We start from the raw sequence: 18,299 nt of genomic DNA, 5'->3' as shown, positions 1-18,299 counted from the left end.
AAGCTTGAGAATAAATGAACTCAGAAGTCTGTGTTTGTGTATCCAAGCTGTAGCTGTAAATGGCAACAGCACATTTCAGACCCATCAAACTTGCATCCTGTTTGTGAGACTCAGCTTAGCTATTCACCTGACCTGCCATCTGCTAGCTGGGCAGAGCTGGGTGCTTACCTTGTTGAAGTGAGGCTGAAGAACAGGTAGTGAGCAGAGCCAGCACCAGGGACTGGTCCTTCAGTTCTCAAGTTCCTGAAGTTACCCAAGGAAAGCTGATGCACCTGGGTATTTCTGGGACCTATCAGAACCCCACTTTTCTGAATCACAGCTTAAAAATATCCAGGACAGGGGCTGGAAAAATGTCTCAACAGTTAAGAGCACTGGCTGTTCTTCCAAAGTACCCAGGTTTGGTTCCTAGTGCCTGCATGGTGGTTCTCAGCTATCTATAACTCCAATTCCAGGGAGTCTAGCAACACTCTCTTCTGACATCCCTGGGCACCAGGCATATAGTGGGTATACATACTTACATGCAGGCAAACACTCATACAAAAATAAGGAAATAGTTAAAAAAAAAAAAAAAAAAAAAAAAAAAAAGCTGGACATAGTGGTTCACACATTTAATCCCAGCACTGGGGAGTCTGAGATCAAAGAGACCCAGCCTCCTTGCCCAACCCCCCCCCCAAAAAAAAAAAAAAACAATCTTCAGGACAAGATTCAGATTTCACTCTAGCACAGACAAGTCACTATGGACCAGGTAGACTTACTGTCCTAAGGCTCTCATACCTTGAGCCAAAGCCCAAAATCAAGCCCAGGACCCAGCTGTGCATTCCCTTAGCTGTACCTTGTAGCACAAGCCTATAGCCCTACCTCTTCAGGAAGCTGAAGCAAGAAGAATTAAAATTTAACACTACAGGGTAAGTTCAAGAGAAACTTAGAAAGACTGTGTCTTAAAACCTAAAAGCGTCTTAAAACCTAAAAGCTCAAGAAATGTTGGGGCACTATAACAGCACTTGGCTAGAATCAGCCAGTCTGGGGTGGAGGGCATAGCTCAGCTGACATGTCTACTTGGTGTGCTTTAAGCCCTTAGTTCAGTCCTCTAATATGGGGGTACAGAAGAGGATATCCCCTTCATTCAGTAATAGCATGAACAGAAAAAGAAGTATTAGCAGTCCACTTCTGCAGGACACTGGTCTTGGTGCTAATTCACCCAAAGATGCTTTTCCACCAGTGGACATTTGCTTATCATTCTGGCTTATTAGGCAGACACGCCTAGAAGTTGACTGAGCCTAGGACTGTGAAAGTGATGGGGAGTTGAGGGGGCAGGCTCTACTTAAGGACTCTGTGAAGGAAGCATTATGTCCTGGCATTCAGTGTCTCAGCAAGTTACCTGTGTACATTCCCACCTAAAGCTGGAAGATGTTGTATTAAAAAACTTGGTTGGGGCTGAAGAGATGGCTCAGTGGTTAAAGACCAATGACTGCTCTTCCAGAGGATCTGGACTCAATTCCCAGCACCCATATGGCAGCTCACAACTGTCTGTAACTCCAGTTCCAGGGGATCTGATACCCTTACACAGACATATGTTTGGGCAAAACACCATTGCATAGGAAATAAAATGTAACAAAAGAATTAGTTGAAACTGGGCATGGTTTGATCCCTACACTTGGGAGACAGGATCCAGCAGATCTCTGTGAGTTTAGAGGCCAGCATGGTCTCCATACAGCCAGAGCCAAAGTGAGACCATATCTCAAAAAAATATATAAATAAATTTGGTTGGGGCAGGAGAGATAGCTCAGACATTAAGAATACTTGCTGCTCTTCCAGGGGACGTTGGTTTGATTCCCAGCACCCATATAATAGCTCACGACTGTCTATAACTCCAGTTTCAGGAGAACTATTGTCCTCTTCTGACCTATAAGGGCCAGGCACACATGTAGTGCACACAGATACATACAGGGAAAACACCCATACACATTTTTGGGGGGAGGCTTGATATACTAAAAGCACATACTTAGTTTCTTTCCAACTTGATCAGCTGACTCTTTCCTACTGAGTAGCTTTCTTCAGAGCAGGCAGTCAGTTGAGGGTACACCATTGGGTTGAGGCCTCCCTGGCCTGTGCCTCACAGCTCAAGTTACAAGACTCCCACCTTGGACTACATCCAATTATAGTCTTCCCACTGAAGTTTCATTTATTTAGTAAGTTGTTAACACATGCCAAGAACCATGCTTTCTGCAGAGTAGTTATGGACCATCAGGGTAAGATGGAGAAGGAAGAAATGGGCCAATCAATAACTATAGGATGGAATCCCAATTCTCAGGAAGCTGAAACAGAATCCTAGGTTCAAGGCCAGTCTGAGTGAGCCCCATGACAAATTCAAGACTCTCCTGATCTGGTGTTACATAGCAATGCCTGGTCTCAAAAATAAAATAGGGCTGGGGATGTAACTCAGTTGGGAGAGTGCTTCCCTCCAACGAACAAATCCCTGGCCTCTCTCCCTAGCACCACATAAACCAGCCATGGTGGTGCACGCTTGGAACCCCAGCACTGGGGAAATGCAAGCTGCAGGAATGGAAATTCAAGGTGACTCTGGCCAATTTGCAAGTTCATGGCCTGTCTGGGATACTTGAGATCTTAGAAATGTTTAGCTTATGGGACATCATCTCAGAAAAATTAAGTTTATGGTGGTGGCATCTCAACACAGAGGCAGGGGTTGGGGAAGGCAGAGAGGCTCCTGACCAGACAGGAGCAGACGGGCAGTGCCTACAGCAGGTGGTGTGGGCAGGGGTGAGGCCAGCCAGGCCTGTGCACAGGAACCTCACAGCCTTCGCTTGTGTCTCACAGGTCTCGGATCCGTAGAGAACTGTTCATTGAGGAGATTCAAGCCGGAAGCCAGGGCCAGGCCGGTGCCAGCGACTCACCTTCAGCTCGAAGTAGCCGCGCTGCACCCAGCTCGGAAGGCGACAGCTGTGACGGCGTGGAAGCCGCCGACGCCGAGGAGCCAGGTGGCAACATAGTGGCCGCCAAGTCTCAGGGAGGGCCGGCAGAGGTGGCCGCAGCCCCGGCAGACCGGGAAGAAGCGACGCAGCCGGCCGAGAAGGCGAAGGCACAGCCACTATCCTCGGGGACCCCAGGACAGGACGACGGTGAAGACGCAGGCCGGCCTAGGCCACCTCCCGAGGGCCTCACCGCCGATGCCCCAGCGCCCGTGCCAAACCTCGCCGCAGCCGCGGCGGGAGAGGACGCCGCTACCTCAGCCACTGCGCCGGCCACGGCCACGGCCACGGAGGCCCCTGGGGCGGCCAGGGCGGGCCCTGCGGAGAGGAGTTCTGCGTTGCCAAGCACCAGCGCGCCTGCCAACGCGCCTGCGCGCAGGCCTAGCTCACTGCAGAGCCTCTTCGGGCTGCCGGAGGCCGCGGGAGCCCGGGACAACCCGGTGCGGAAGAAGAAGGCCGCGAACTTGAACAGCATCATCCACCGCCTGGAGAAGGCTGCCAGCCGGGAGGAGCCCATTGAATGGGAGTTCTGAGGGCGCCGGGCCTCTGGGCCTGACCAGCAGGGCCTCGCTGGGCCTAGCCAGGCCTCCTTGCGCCTAGCAGGCCCCGAGCCTAGTCAGCACTGGCTAGCGGTGGGCTGGGGCAGGCGGGTGCGTGGAGGGCTGCGCCGACCCGAGGCCTGGACGTGTTGCGCACTTACCGCCCTGCGGGCCACAGGGCAAAATCGCCATAGGCCAAGGTGCATATAGAAAACAAAGGAGCATTAAGCCCAATCTATGTCGTGTTTTCAAGGAAGAAAACGGAAATGTGTAGTCAAGCTTTTTTGTACCCTGAAGTGTTTTTTTTTTTAATTGCCCTAAGTGATTTCCACAGGTTCTGGAATAACTCTTTACAGCTTTTGCCTTGCGCCCTCCTCTTTCGTGTGGGCTTTAAAAAAAAAAAAAAATCAAACCCACATATTAAAAGGGGGCTTTTTATCTGCCATCTAATGGCTTCAGAGCGATAATACACTATTATCTTCTTAAACCAGGAAGGGGGGGATTTTTTCAGAAAAATTAAAAAAGAAAGTTTTTGTAGCTGTTCAGTTGCCACTAAGAGATTGCACAGTCAAACCGACTCTAAACACACTAGTTTGGATTCCTAAATATTTTCAAGAAAAGAATCTTCTCGTTTGAAACTTTGAATTAAAATAAAACACATTTACTCCACATATTTTTTAACAAAAAAGAAAAAAAAAGAAAAGTCACATCAGGAAAAATATCTGATTTTGTGGTAGCTGACGTAGTGTTTTCTTGTACGTAACTAGAATCCTGACATGTAGTGCACATTGATCCATAGCTTTAACTGACTCTGGGCTTTTGCTGGCCAGAGTTTGTTTAATACACTCCATTCTAGGCCAAATCAGGACAAAAAGAAAGATCCGAATCTAGGTATTTTATAATCTGCTTTTTAACCTCTAACCGCAGAGCACGCTGATCAGACCTCATATCTCGGAGGTTTAGGAGACAAGTTAGAACTGTAGCATGTACCGGTTCATTTTGTTTTATTTATGGTGTCTACGTCTGTGTTGGCACATCTGTGCATGTGCAAGCGTCGAAAGGAAGGAAATGTAGGTCCGCAAGGTCGCAGCAGTTAGTCCCTCACGTGCAGGCAACCGTCTGCTCATCTTTCCTTGGCACAGAAGGCACCTCACCTCACGCCACTCTCCAAGGCACCTGACAGACTGAACCCCCCAGGGGGAAATGCTCCCTGGGCTTGGGCAGGGCTGGCGCAGCCATGCGCGCGCGCGCGCACACACTCTTCCTCTCTCTCTTCTCATCCCCTTCCCACCACAAGCACTGATAACCCTATCTACTCGTGGGAAGCTTCCTTCCCTGCAGAAGAGAGAACGCTGTCGTCTGGGCTTTATTCCCAATCCCTGTAGAGATGGCCCAAACTCACCAAAATGGTGACACTCTTCAATTCCAGACCATACCATTGGCCCCTCATTCATTTCTTCTCTCACGAGGTTTTTTTATGCACAGTTTAGGGCAATCTAAGTACAAATCAAAAGTCTAACTTGTCTCTTGATTCCTCCCGTTGTCTATGTGTATATGCGTGAGTATAGAGGTGGATGAAAGTGTGCGTGCGTGTGCGTGTGCAATTTTATACGTCTGTGTATTTTCTTAAGTACCTGTGCACACATAGAGTGCATTACTGCCACCTTTTTCAATAAGCTGGTTTATCAGTCATGGCTTCTACAGGTTTTGCTAATTTAGACTCCTTATTGCCATATCTTTAAACTAACAATAGATGATTTCGGTATATATATATATTTTTTTTTGCTTATTTATAGGTGCTGTATTTTATTATCTGATTGTTAGGAAGGGATGAAGGGGGCAAATATTCTTTAGAGGGATAGACTGCCGGCAGTATTGGGTATAATTTACAAGATGTAGCTGTCATACTGTATATTACTGATTGAAAACTTTTTGACCGTATTGTGTATCATTGAAACTTTTGTCTTAGGTCAACATCTTTGGATGACATTTTAATGGTGCATTCATTATTTCTTAAGTTTAATTAATTAATAGTACTTTTTTTTATTTGGGAGGGTGGGAGGGAGTTCTAATTTTAAAGGTATCTCCCGCTCTGACACCTCAGTGTGCTTGTTATTCCTCAGCTTGTAGGCTTTGACTGTCAGATGTGGAACACTTCTTGCATGATGTTTGGAGCTTATGTATTTTCATTCACAGTCTTTCAAACTGCAGCTGCAAGCCCTTAGTTGAAGTTTTCACAAACTGTAAGAGTCACGACACTAAAGACAATGCCTTTCATGAACGAGAAGTTTCCAAGAGGCTCTAGGAGGCTGGGAGGCAGGCCCCTTGCTGTCTTTGGATGGTTGCATCACTTCTGAGCTTGAGGTCCAGCTCGCTGCAAAGAGGATTCACAGTGGAAGGAAACACAGAGTCACACCTGGCTCTGTGCAGGGATGTTGAGTTCGGAAGTGAGGAAGAGCTCATTCACACCAGGGAGTCATTAGGGACAGGGAAGAGCAGAGTCACTGGTGGGATGATGGTACTCCCTCCATAGAAATCTCCAGGGAACCTGTCATCATGGGTAAGGGATCTTAAATACCTAACTTTCACTAGAATGAGAGGCAGAGTTAACAGGACGGAGGAGGGTAGTGTGTTAGTTTCAAAGGCATGTCTGTTACTTCACCGCAGCGTTAAATCTGAGGAAATGGAAGTGGAGGGTTTTCCATCCTGGCAGCCACACGGTAGCAATGTAAGACAGCCTTGGACTCTTGCAAGGAAGTCAGTCGTTTTTGTTTAACTTTTGAACTAGGTTCTTGTCCACTTCCATTCTGTCTCTTGTGCCAGACCTACATCTGGGTGCTCAATGCAATCACTCGGTTAGGCTTTCGCTTGAGTTCTGTATTTGTATTTTCTTATTTATTATTATTATTATTATTATTTTAATTGAGATCCCAACTTGATGGTGTTTGGGGTTAAGCTGGCACTGTCTGTAGTATTTCTAAGAGCTGCCAGTAGACAACACAGAAACCTGGGGGGTTATATCTCCCTCCTCATCATGTCCTCCCTCCCTTCCCAGTGTGAGTCCAAGGGTTCATCTTTCATCTTGAAAAGCAATATTCAAGTGCCTTGAACAGCACTCCCTCATGTGGTAACCTTCCGCCGGCTGGAGATCCAAGCAGTTCTCCCACAGACAGCCAGCCATCCTCTTTATACTCTCAGCTTCAAACGCTGAATTGTACTTCTCCCTCAGGGGAAGAAATGGTTCCATATAAAACACTAACACTTCATCACAAGCCCCTGTTCCATTTCGAACACCTTTTTCTTAATTAGAGGCAGTAATCCTAACTAGGTCTCATGCCATTACCCAGTTGGCTAAGTGGGAACCCATCATAAAGTCGATGTTCACATCAGGCCCCCTTGACACCTCTTGTTTCATGCCAAGTCCCCTTATGGCATCTGAAGTGGCAGGAATATGGCTTCTTAGACATCTGCCCACTCACTTCCACTTCTGCCTGACTCCCAATCACCACCTCCTCGAAACGTTAGTCAGTTGTGATGTCTGACCACTTTATACTAGACCTCTCTCTTTAAAAAAATAAAATTAAAAATGCAGGCACTTAGCTGAAATTGATATCTTCTTAGCCACCCTGAAAAATATCACACCTTGAAGTGGCTTATGACTGTATCCTGGGTTCAAAGCAGGACAGACTCCCGGGGACATAGTATTAGGTGTTAGGCCACACCACTCTGAATAATGAGTCAAGAGGACAGCTGTCCTCTTGTGCACAGATGCATCTGCTTGCAAAGCTCAGGTGTCCGTCTCCTCGGTAAGCTTCCCTCTGATGGGTGTCTCTTTTCTCCTTGTTTAAAGTTAGCTCTGGTAGATGGCCCAGAATGTAGCAGGGCTGTGAGCTGAGTGTTCCTCTGGACTCTTGTGGCCAGCAGAGTCCCTGCCTGTTGCCACGCCATAGACCTACATAGCTCATCTGCCTCCACAGCCAGGGCCAAGTTCAACTGTGGAGCTGGTGAGCAAGCTCAGCAGGAAGCAGCCTGTATCCAATGCAAAGAGGGCACTCTCTAGGCATCAACTAAGCACCCCAAGTTTGTATAGCTGTGAAAGCCTTAGAGGTAGGGAGTGGGAGTGCTGACAACCAGCATCAGAGATACCCTCCCTGCCACAGCAAGACTGGCTATCTTTGTCTCTTCGGAGCTGTGTTCCTTATACAGGGCTCGATGGGCTCTAGGTACCCTTGGAATGGTTTGGGTCCTGTCACATGCTTCTGCTTTCCATGTGCTACCACGGGTACCTATAGTCATTCCAGTCAGACCTCCGAGGCTGGGAGCCGTCCCTGCAGAGGAGATGGGGTAGAGCAAAGGTTAGGGAATACATGGGGGGAGTGGAAGGCTCTTGACTGTGTTTCTCCTGTCCTCCAGTGTCTCCCCTTTCTGTTCTCTTCTACCTCACCACTTGATGTCACTCAGAATTGTGAGGCAAGTGGCCTGGGGGGAGGAGGGCTTAAGAGGCTGGAAGCTTGACAGATCATCTTGGCAGGTGTGCTGTTTGCCTCCTTCAGTGAGCACATCCTGAAGTGGTGTCTGGAGTCTGCTAAGCACAGGGATTTTCCTCTTGACTTCCAGCTGTTCGTGAAATTCCAGCAGCTGTTGGGTCTGTAGGCAGGAGTGGTCTCCAGCCTCAGAAATTCTTGTCTTTTGCTCTGCCTTCCCACACAGCTGTCAGACTCCATCACAGCCATTTCTTTGGCCCTGGGTTATCCCCAAACAATCCAAGCACACTTCCCCAGGAAACATGGCTGTCCATATCTCTCATCTCTAGACCTTGCCGTGAGCTCTGCTTTACAAACACAGCTATCTCCAGGACAGAAAAGCTCGGACGGCTTTCTTCCACATGCATGCTTGATCTCTCTCTACTTCTCAAAAGAACATGCCAGTTTCTGTTCCCTGTGGGAGGACAGCAGCTCCCAAGACAGCCGGTGGAGCTGGGCCATAGCTGCTCTGGTGGCCACAGTGTACCTGTAGGACATAAGGACAGCTGCCACTGCAGTTTCTCTGGGATGTGATTCAATCAGGGGCGGCTTTATGGACACTTTGGCCCAGGTGGCCTGAGACTCTTGGCTTGGTTCCATCCATCCAGAGATGCTACCCAGCAGTCTGACCAGTAGACTTGCTAAGGGAACGGGCTGAAGTTTTCATCCCTGTCACTTCTGCCAACGCTTTTTAGATGGAAACTACCAGGAAAGTAAGGGTAAGAACAGGCTCCTTAGTAAAGGAGACAACCCCAAGACCTCAGGCTCAGCCAGTGGAAGAAGACAGTTGAGAAACAGCAAAGGAAAAGCCAGGATCCCCATGTACCACTTGAGGATCTGCTTCTTCACCAAACCCCGTGCCCCCCCCCCCCCGTGCCCACCCCTACTCTTCTCCTGCCACCTTCCCTCCAAAGATTCCACGGCCACGTCTTCAGTGGCATATCGAGTTTTCATTTTTGGACAAAGTGACATTTAGCTTTAACAAGACATTTCCAAAGCTCCTGGTCTTCTTTGAAATGCTGACTTTAAAAGTTCAGCATTGTTGCCAAGAATGGGGGGGAGGGGCTAATGAAAGAAAGATGTTAGATTATGCATGAATGTGCACACCCCATCCCTCGGTTATTCAAATTTCAAATGCCTTTGAGTTGCTTTTCATAGATGGGTTTTAGTTTGCTCATGTTAAGTAGTCTGTTACTGTAATTTGTGTAGTATTCTGGCTTTAATTTCTACCACAAATATGCTATGTACTAAGCTTTCTGTGATCAGAAAGGAAAGGTGCCTTAAATCCCAATACCATGCCTCTATCCCTATGGAAAATATATCAGAAGCACAGTGCCAGGAAGCATTGGGACTTCCGTTGGCAAAATAGGACACCATTCAGCAAGACACATCCAAGTGGCACGGGGCTGCTTTTGTTTGCAAAGTCCTTTTTTTTTCTCCCAACCCATAATTATCTTTTGTGTTTTTTTTTGTTGTTTTTTTTTGTTGTTGTTGTTGTTGTTTTTTTAGTTGGCTTTAAGCAGGAAGCACTTAATAGCTGGCTCTGTGTCGAAGCTCTGTGCAATGGAAATCATGTTGCTTTTGTTTGGGGGGGGTTGTTTTGTTTTTCTTTTCTTTTTGAAAAAGATAGCGTTATTGCACACCAAATGAACTCCTAAGTAAGCTTTAGAACCAGGATCGATTCAGGTCGTGGATGAGTATGTTCACTGTAGTTCTGTGTGTTCATGAACCGACGGGCAAGCTGGTCTCACTTGGCCACTGAGGCTCAGCCCTGGGTCGTGGCTGCCTGGGTTCCAGCAGCAGGGAACTTTCCCGAATGCCTGACCCCACAGTCGGCCCTTGAAGCACTTAACCCTCTCTTTGTGGAGATAGACCGACTGCTACTGATCTGTCAGCGTACTCGAGGGTGATTATAAAAGGATGTTTCTTTAAGAAAGAAAAAAAAATATTTCTATCTATCCTCTTCTAATTTATTATTAGGTTAATCATTTAAGTACTTATCAGGAGTGTGTTGTCATTTTGTGTTGTTGTTGCGAATGCTTTTGCTGTCACTCCAGTGGTTAACTGTCCCTTGCTCCCCACCTCTCTTCTCCCCATCCCAGAGTCCAAAGAGGGCTGGGGACCAGCAGTGGGAGACATGAGGGACAGAAGGGAGTCCTCCAGCACAATCAGACACCTGTCTCCCTAGTAGCCACTCAAACCTGGCGGTCTCTGTGTATCTTAACTGTTCAATCAAGAGAGTTGACGAACAAAGCTACCCACAGGCAGCACTGGGGGGAGGCTTGCTCCCGAGGCGCTGCAATACAGTGAGGAAAACAGAAAAGCCAAGTTCAAGTTCCCCCAAAGCCTCCTAGAGCCTCTGTTAAAACTTCTGGGTTCATGAATACTTGGCGAGCCTGGATCAGGAGAGAGGCAGGCAGTCTGGCCACGGCCGTCACCCTGAGCTGGAAGGTGGTTTCTCAGTGGTCCCCACAGGTGGCCATGGCTTTGACTTTCATTGTCAGTTGTCTTTCCTTGCATTCGAAGTTGGTCAAAAGCATCGTTTGAGGCAACAGGTCTTTCCGAGCACTGGAGGTGGTTAGAGGCCCGCCCACACCTGGGCATGGGCTGAGCGAACCCTTTACCCTCCTATGTCAGGAAAAGTGGAGAAAGGACTTTCCGTGGCTGGAAATACAGCCAGCAGGAAGCCCCCATTGCTTGCTCAGCAGAGGGTGGGGGTATGTGGGACTGATCTCTACCTGGGGGTGGCAAACTTAAAAAAGAGGCTTCCCCAGGGACAGGCAAAGGACCTGCTCACCCCCTAGGCAGGGCCGGATACCTGCCTTTACCCCAAACAGTCCACTGAGCCCAAGTTCAACTTTCTTTCTGGATCATATCTTTACCATTCTTTGAAATCTGGGGTGGGGGGCGGTCCTACTCATCTCTTTGGGGGTAAAAGTCCTCCAGTAAAATTGCCCAGTCCCCCAAGAGTTTTCATTTTTCTTAGTCTATGCATTTCTCTCTCTTCGTCTCTCTAGTTTCCCCACCCCACCCCAAACACACACACAAAGTAGACATCTCATGTCCCACCCTCTGAGACCACCCTGCCTCAGAAAAATGCCGGACATTTTGGAGACATGAGAATGCGTTTTTTTAAAAAAAAAAGCCTTCAAGCATTTTGAGAATAGCTTGCCATAAGCTGACAGTGGGGAGGACTCAGCTCCACGGTTTTCCCGAGTCCCTTCCCACAGGACAGGAGACCTAGCTCTTTGCGTTTGTGCAATAACTACTTGCTAGGAGAGCGGGTAGCACCACCCTCCTCTAGACTACTAACACACAGCACAAGACACACGTCAGCCCTTCCTAAGCCCCTCCCCCATCATGTGTTACATTTTAGCAGTATTTACTTTTTTTTTTCTGTCAGGCACTAAGTCTTAGGTGTTTATAGAGCTTGTGTGTTAATACAATCACAGATCTTTTTATTTTAATCCTCACCAAGACCCAATTGACCAAAAAAAAAAAAAAAAAGTGAGAGGAAGAAAAAAAAATTGTAAAGAAATGTCTCTCCTTTTTTTTTTTTTTTTTTTTTTTTTTTTTTTTTTTTTTTTGTACAAGTAGTTTTGAGAAGCCTTGTGTTGCTGTGACCATCTCCTATCGCAGTCTTGATTTTCTTGTGATTTGTTTTCGGCCTTTAAGAGTTGGTCCCAGCTGGCGTGGGGGTGGGGGAGGCACCCGTCGGCCCCTCAGCGCCGTCCCTTGTCTTTGGTTAGCCATACGAAATGTTTGTTCTCTGCACTGTCCAACGGTCCCTATTATGATACGGAGAAGCAATATCACCGAAGCTCACACCATGTATTATTATTCACTAGCACCCTAGGTGTGATAATTGAAGTAAATATCTTTTATACAAACACAAGCGCGTGTGGGCTGTTTTTATTGAAAATTTTTCCGCCCTGAGGAACAGCAGCCGCCTCTTAGACACAGGTCCAGTGGGCACCTCAACCGTCATTCACTCCCTGCAAACCCTATTGTCACATGGCTCCTAGGCAGTGCGGGGAGAAGCCTGGGATGGAGGGGCTTCTTTCAAGAGCGTCACTCTTACTGGGTTCATAAGAATTGTCTGTGGGAAGCTGGTGGGTGTTGAATTTATCATTTAAGGGTTGCCGAGGAATTTGAGTGATACCGCAGGGTGTTTCAGAGGAGCACCTGAAATCTTTAGTCAGAGTAACCAGACCTGTCTGGAAAAGGAGTGAAGCCTTACCCAAGGCCATATACATTCAAGCAGTAACCCTGCGATTTTAACATAAAATGCTTATATACAAAAGGAATATTATCTCCATGCTGGAAGCCTTCAAAGCAAATGTTAATAGTATTAGAATTCTCTTTTTACGATTTCTTTTTATGCTTGTGTATGTTTTGCCTGCACATATATCTGTGTACTGTCCAGTTCTGCCAGCTCTTCTCCCCTCCTGCTAGGAGCCCCAGAGCTTCAGTCCAATGCTCGAGGGACATAGTTTTCACTATCATTGTCTCCAAACACCAGCCCCCTCCCATTAGAAAACTATCAGGAAACCACGAGAGCCTTAGAAGGTGGTATTGGATACATTTAGGGCTAGCTCGTCAACTAAAGCCACTTACCTGGGTTTAGGGATGCCCCCGCTAAAATTATATTTATATATATATATATGTATATATATGTATATATTATACATAAAATAATAATACATATATAATAATATATATATATATATATATGTGTGTGTGTATGGGTGTTTTGCCCACATGTATATCTGTGTACCACTTGTATGCCTGGTGCCCAAGGAGGCCAGAAGAGTGTATGAGATCTCCTGGAACTTCAGTCACCAATAGTTCAATAGTGAGCCACCATGTGGGTGCTGCAAATTGAACTCGTGTGCTCTCAAAAGGCAGCCAATGCTCTTAACTGCTGAGCCATCTCTCTAGCCCCAGCCTCCCTATTTCTAAAGATATCTTAACCAAAGCCATGGTGGCAGCCCATGCCTGTAATCCCACATTTGCAAGGCTAGAGCAGGGAGATCAAGAGTGTAAAGTCGCCGGGCAATGGTGGTGCACACCTTTGATCCCAGCACTTGGGAGGCAGAGGCAGGCGGATTTCTGAGTTTGAGGCCAGCCTGGTCTACAGAGTGAGTTCCAGGACAGCCAGGGCTACACAGAGAAACCCTGTCTCGAAAAACCAAAAAAAAAAAAAAAGAGTGTAAAGTCACCGTTAGCTATATAGTACAAGACCAGCCACATTTATGTAAGATGTCTGTCTCAGAACAAAACTAGCTATTAACTGAATTGAATTATACAACATTTTATTTTTTTCCCAGAAAGCTTCCCCAAGTATTTTAAAGTAATCTCTTTGGGTTTTGTTGGTGGTGGTGGTGGTTTTGTTTTGTTTTGTTTCGAGACAGGGTTTCTCTGTGTAGCCCTGGCTGTCCTGGAACTCACTCTGTAGACCAGGCTGGCCTCGAACTCAGAAATCTTCCTGCCTCTACCTCCCAAGTGCTGGGATTAAAGGCGTGCACCACCACTGCCAGGCTTTAAAGTAATCTCTTATTGGCCTGAGTTAATCTGGCTGCCTAGGAAGGCGCACAGATCTGCCAGCCCTGGAATTACAAGCCCACCACTGTTCCTGGCTTTTTTCTTTTTTAGATTTTGTCTCTGTGTGTGTGATGCATTGCCTTTGCCTGCATGTATATGCCTGTATACCATGTGCATGCCAGGTGTGCAAGGGGGGCAGAAGAGGGTCACCATGTGGGTGCTGGGAATTGAACCTGGGTCCTCCAGAAGAGCAGCCAGTGTTGTTAACCACTGAGCTGTTGCTCCAGCCCCATAACTGGCTTTAAAAAAAAAAAAAAAAAATGTGGGTTTTGGGGATGGCAAGCACTTTACCAGCTGAGTATCTACTGTTGTTAGTTAGCCCATGCCCCAAGCTAGTATGAAACTTGCTATATAGGTAAGGACAGCTTCGAACAATTGATCCCCCTGCATATACCTCCCAAGTGCTAGGATTCTTGTTTCTTGGCATGTGCTGTGATGACCAACTTTGCATGTGTTTTTGTAGAGCTGTCTTATAAACTGCCAACTTGGGTGGCAAAAGCAGATAGAAAGGTTCCAGGCTGCAGCTGGGAGACTCACCCACTATAGGCACATTGCCAGCCATCCAGGAATAGACTTTACTGCCTTCCCTAAGGATAAGTGGTCTGAATCAAATTAGAGGCCTTAGTGATTCTCAGCCTCTCTGGAGGTCACATCTCAGATAGCCTGCATATCAGATACTTACATCATATTCATAACAGTAGCAATATTACAGTTATAAAGTGACAATGACATAATGTTATGGTTGGGGTCACCGAGACATGAGGAACTATACTAAAGGGTCACAGCATTAGGAAGGTTAAGAACCATTAAGGCTTAATAAGATACTCTGAGAAAGTACAGTTACAGATGGATATACAGGGAGGGACTGTGGGATGGGGCAGTTATATTGGAACAAGAGAGCTGTCCACTTCGTTTGACAGAACACCTCAGGGGCTGGCCAGCACTGGTGAGAGAACAAAACCCATTGGTCCCATGGTTCACTGTGGTTCCAATAAGGTGGCAAACAACTGGATCTGGCCTTACTGAGCCATTCTAGGAGCAGGTAGGGCTCAGCAGCAGGCTCAGTGGTAGAGCCCCTGCCTAGAATCCCCCAGGGAGGGGCTGGGGGGCGTGGCTCAGTGGCAGAGCCCCTGCCTAGAATCCCCCAGTGAGGGGCTGGGGGCGTGGCTCAGTGGTAGAGCCCCTGCCTAGAATCCCCCAGTGAGGGGCTGGGGGCGTGGCTCAGAGGTAGAGCACCTGCCTAGAATCCCCCAGTGAGGGGCTGGGGGCGTGGCTCAGTGGTAGAGCCCCTGCCTAGAATCCCCTAGTGAGGGGCTGGGGGCGTGGCTCAGTGGTAGAGCCCCTGCCTAGAATCCCCCAGTGAGGGGCTGGGTGTGGCTCAGTGGTAGAGCCCCTGCCTAGAATCCCCTAGTGAGGAGCTGGAGGTGTGGCCCAGTGGTTGAGTGTTTGTTCAGCATTTGTGAGGCCCTGCATTCAGTTCCCAGGACTACCAGCCTAAGATGGAATAGAAGACAGCAATGACTAAGGCTTTGTCTGAGCTACTGCTAGACAGCTATAAAGGGCTGGCCAGGACACATAAGACCGAGAAGCAGAGGCTGCTACTGGAGAAAGCAAATCCCAGGAGGAGAGAGAAGCAAGTTTAAGTTCAGACCCTCTAAGACTGAGATGCATATTAAATACCAAACAGAATTAGTTTGAGAGGCATGGTGGTGCACACCTATCAATACAGCATTAAGGAGGCTGAGGTAAGAAGCCTGCTATGAGTTTGAGGTCAGCTTGGGCTACATAGTGAGACCCTGTGTCAGAGAGACAGATGAACAGACAAGGGGGCTAGACAGCAGAGAGTCCCAGGCCTATAGATAAGGTTTATGACAGCAGCACTGATGAGAAAGAAGGGGTGTGAGAGACCCTCTGCCCAAGCAGCACTCAGAACTTAGCAGAGAGAAACAGCAAGCAGGCCAACCGAAGAGCGGCTGGCAGGGTTGAATACCCGGTGCTCACTGCTGATGCACGATGCTGATGCAACTTAGCAATATGCAGGGCTTGTGAGTGGTCTGGACAGATTCAGGTAAGGTAGCGGACAGCAGAGTGCAACCGATGGTCTTAAAGAGATAGGCACTGGAGAATAGACAAGTTCTTCAGTGGGACCAAGGAGGGCAATTTGTCAAGGACACCTTATGGCGCACTGCAGAACAAATTGTAGGCATTTCTCAGTGTTCATGAGGCCTTGTAGATTCAGGGTAAAGGTGGCACAGTGTGCATTGATTAGCTAGCCCTCAACCCTACCTGGCCTGCAGAAAGCTAATTTAACACAAGCAGGGTCCCCTGCCATCAGAACAGCCGTGACGGCAGCACTCTATGCCTCTCTGACTCCTACTGTGATAACGTTCTTGCACATACCTACCTGCAGCCTCCTTGTGCCTTGATTCTATTCCCCATTGGTTTTTGTTTGTTTGCTTTTTGGGGTTTTTTGTTTGTTTGTTTGTTTTTTGGTTTTTTTTTTTTTTTTTTTTTTTTTTTTTTTTTTTTTTTTTTTTTGGTTTTTTGTGGCATTAGAGATTGAGCCATGAGCCTTGTGCATGCTAGGCAAGTCACATCCCTGGCCCCTCACTAAGGGATTCCACACAAGTGTCCTGTGGCTGAGCTACGACTCCAGCTCCCCCTCCCTGGGGGATTCTAGGTCACAGGCTCTCCCACTGAGCCACGCCCCAGACCCTGACTGCTCTAGCCTGCTATATCCTTAGCCCTTGTTTTATTTGAGACAGGGTCTCACTGTGTAACCCAGGCTGGCCAGGAACTCAGAATCCTGCTACACTAGGATTACAGGTGTGAAATGCCACACTGAACCCTTCATGCCTCGGCTTCGTATCAGAGTCTGGCCTCCGTCCGTCCCAACCTTGATAGTAGTCTTCTTTCTTTACCTCTGTGAAATGTGTTTCCTTGGGAAGCCCTTCCAGATTCTTCCGGGAGAATGAGACTCCACAGACCTTTATAAGGGGGTGAAGTCTTAGCCCCCTGGCACTCATACAACCCCATCACACTCTGTCCACTTCCCAGCACCCTCTTTCTCACGCATGCTCCCCAGTACTGGGCACCAACTCTCTCCGGTCACTACAGATGTCCAAACCCTTCCTCCACATTCTAGCTGGTGTGGGCTTCCCCTGTGTGAACTAAACCATGCCCTTGCCAACAGAACTCCAGCCCTCAGCTCAAGACACCATGCCTTCTCCTTACTCATGGGTGTACCTCTACCACTGGGCCCTGGACATACTCCATCCAAGGGTTCACACCTCAGCTCTATTCCTCACAGTCTTTGCCTTTCCCTCCAAACTGCCTTCAGCCATTTCTAGGCCAGGGTCTCTCCAGCCTCCATGTGCAAGCTCAGGTCCCCAGATCCAAGGACTCCCTAGCCATTCACAGATGCTTCACACTTTGAGAGCCACGCGGAGCTGCTGCCCACCCCTTCCCCATTTGAGGGTTCCAGACCCAATCCCATACTTCTTCTCCTGAGTTTAAATGGGGTCCTACAGCCCCCTCCTCCTGTCATCCTGAAGTTGACCTGCCCAAGTCAGAGAGTTTGCCCAAGGTCATGAACTCTCTAGAGAGCAGGCCTAGAATTCAAGCTCAGTTCTGGAACATTCCAGCCCAGGACCTTCCCTTCCTGCCACATGGCCATCTAGAGACATGACCAAAACATGTTGGTATGCATGCCCCTGCCTCCAACCGACAAGGCATCCTTGGCCACCATTCCGTCTAAGTAGATCTGTGGCTGAGGCCCCTCCAGCAGGGTGTTGTATCGGTTACTTTTCTCATTGCTACAAATACCAGACAAAAGGAACTGAAGGGAGGAGCAGTTTATTTGGGCTCAGGGTCTAAAGGTACAGTTCTTCATAGCAGAGGAGACATGGCGGCAGAGAGAAGAATACTGGGGCTCAGCTCACTGTCCCCTCTTTATGCAGGGTGAGACACCAGGTGCCCTAGACCCTGTCCCTTCGGCCTCTCCCCACAAGCTCCCTGCCAGCCTACTCACTGTGCCTTAGCTCAGCAGCACGTCCGCATGGACCACTCAGTACCCCCACACACACACACACACAAAGCCATGTCTTCAGGGACAGACTCTCATCCCTGACCAAGAACCCTTCCTGCTGCCACACTATCAGGGAACATTTTCAGCCGTAGTGGCAAGGTCTCAAGCTAGCCCAACACATTGTTCACTGGCGAGCAGGCCCTGCCTCCAGCTGGCCTGGGCCAGCGTAAGGCCGGAGTGTCGGGACGCTTCACAGATGGAGAGAGTGTCTCTGGTCTTCACAAGGACCTGCCTTCTTCCTACCCCAGCAACCCGCAGACACGCCATACCTCTTCTGTGTCCATGGGCACCTCTGGGAGTCATTGCCATGCTGAGATGGCCACAGGCTGGTGACAAATAAGACTGGGGCCAAAGTTTCTGATCCAAGCCCTAGGCAATGATGCATCAGGGCTCCCTAGGTCCCTGGTAAGTCCCCGTGATGACTTACACATTTTTAGCGACCTACAGTCATTCAGGATGGGTAGTGGTTGTTTCTGTATAAGTTCCCCTCAGCCCTGTCCCTCTAGCCTAGGGCACAGGTCCTTCGATATGGGACCATTCGTGAGCCATATGGGACCAG

At 48.2% G+C, this 18,299-nt stretch overlaps 1 protein-coding gene across 11 annotated transcripts in view; it reads left to right on the top strand.

Moving 5' to 3' along the window:
* The window catches only part of Cux1 (cut like homeobox 1), a 313,743-nt gene that overhangs the window by 283,538 nt on the left and 11,906 nt on the right, over nt 1–18,299 (top strand). For 7 of the 11 annotated variants that reach the window (XM_076923240.1, XM_076923239.1, XM_076923238.1 and 4 more), the window contains one exon: nt 2,836–11,944. The exons of the other annotated variants lie outside the window; for them this stretch is intronic. In XM_076923240.1, the coding sequence (XP_076779355.1) occupies nt 2,836–3,520 (685 nt within the window). In that variant the 3' untranslated portion in view covers nt 3,521–11,944. Of the gene's footprint in view, nt 1–2,835; nt 11,945–18,299 lie in introns of those variants that run through there. 11 annotated transcript variants of the gene reach the window in all.

The sequence above is a fragment of the Arvicanthis niloticus genome, chromosome 24 (assembly GCF_011762505.2).
Source record: "Arvicanthis niloticus isolate mArvNil1 chromosome 24, mArvNil1.pat.X, whole genome shotgun sequence".
Classification (NCBI taxonomy): domain Eukaryota; kingdom Metazoa; phylum Chordata; class Mammalia; order Rodentia; family Muridae; genus Arvicanthis; species Arvicanthis niloticus.
The sequence above is the reverse complement of the archived record's forward strand: the minus strand, read 5'-3'. Positions and strand labels throughout refer to the sequence as shown.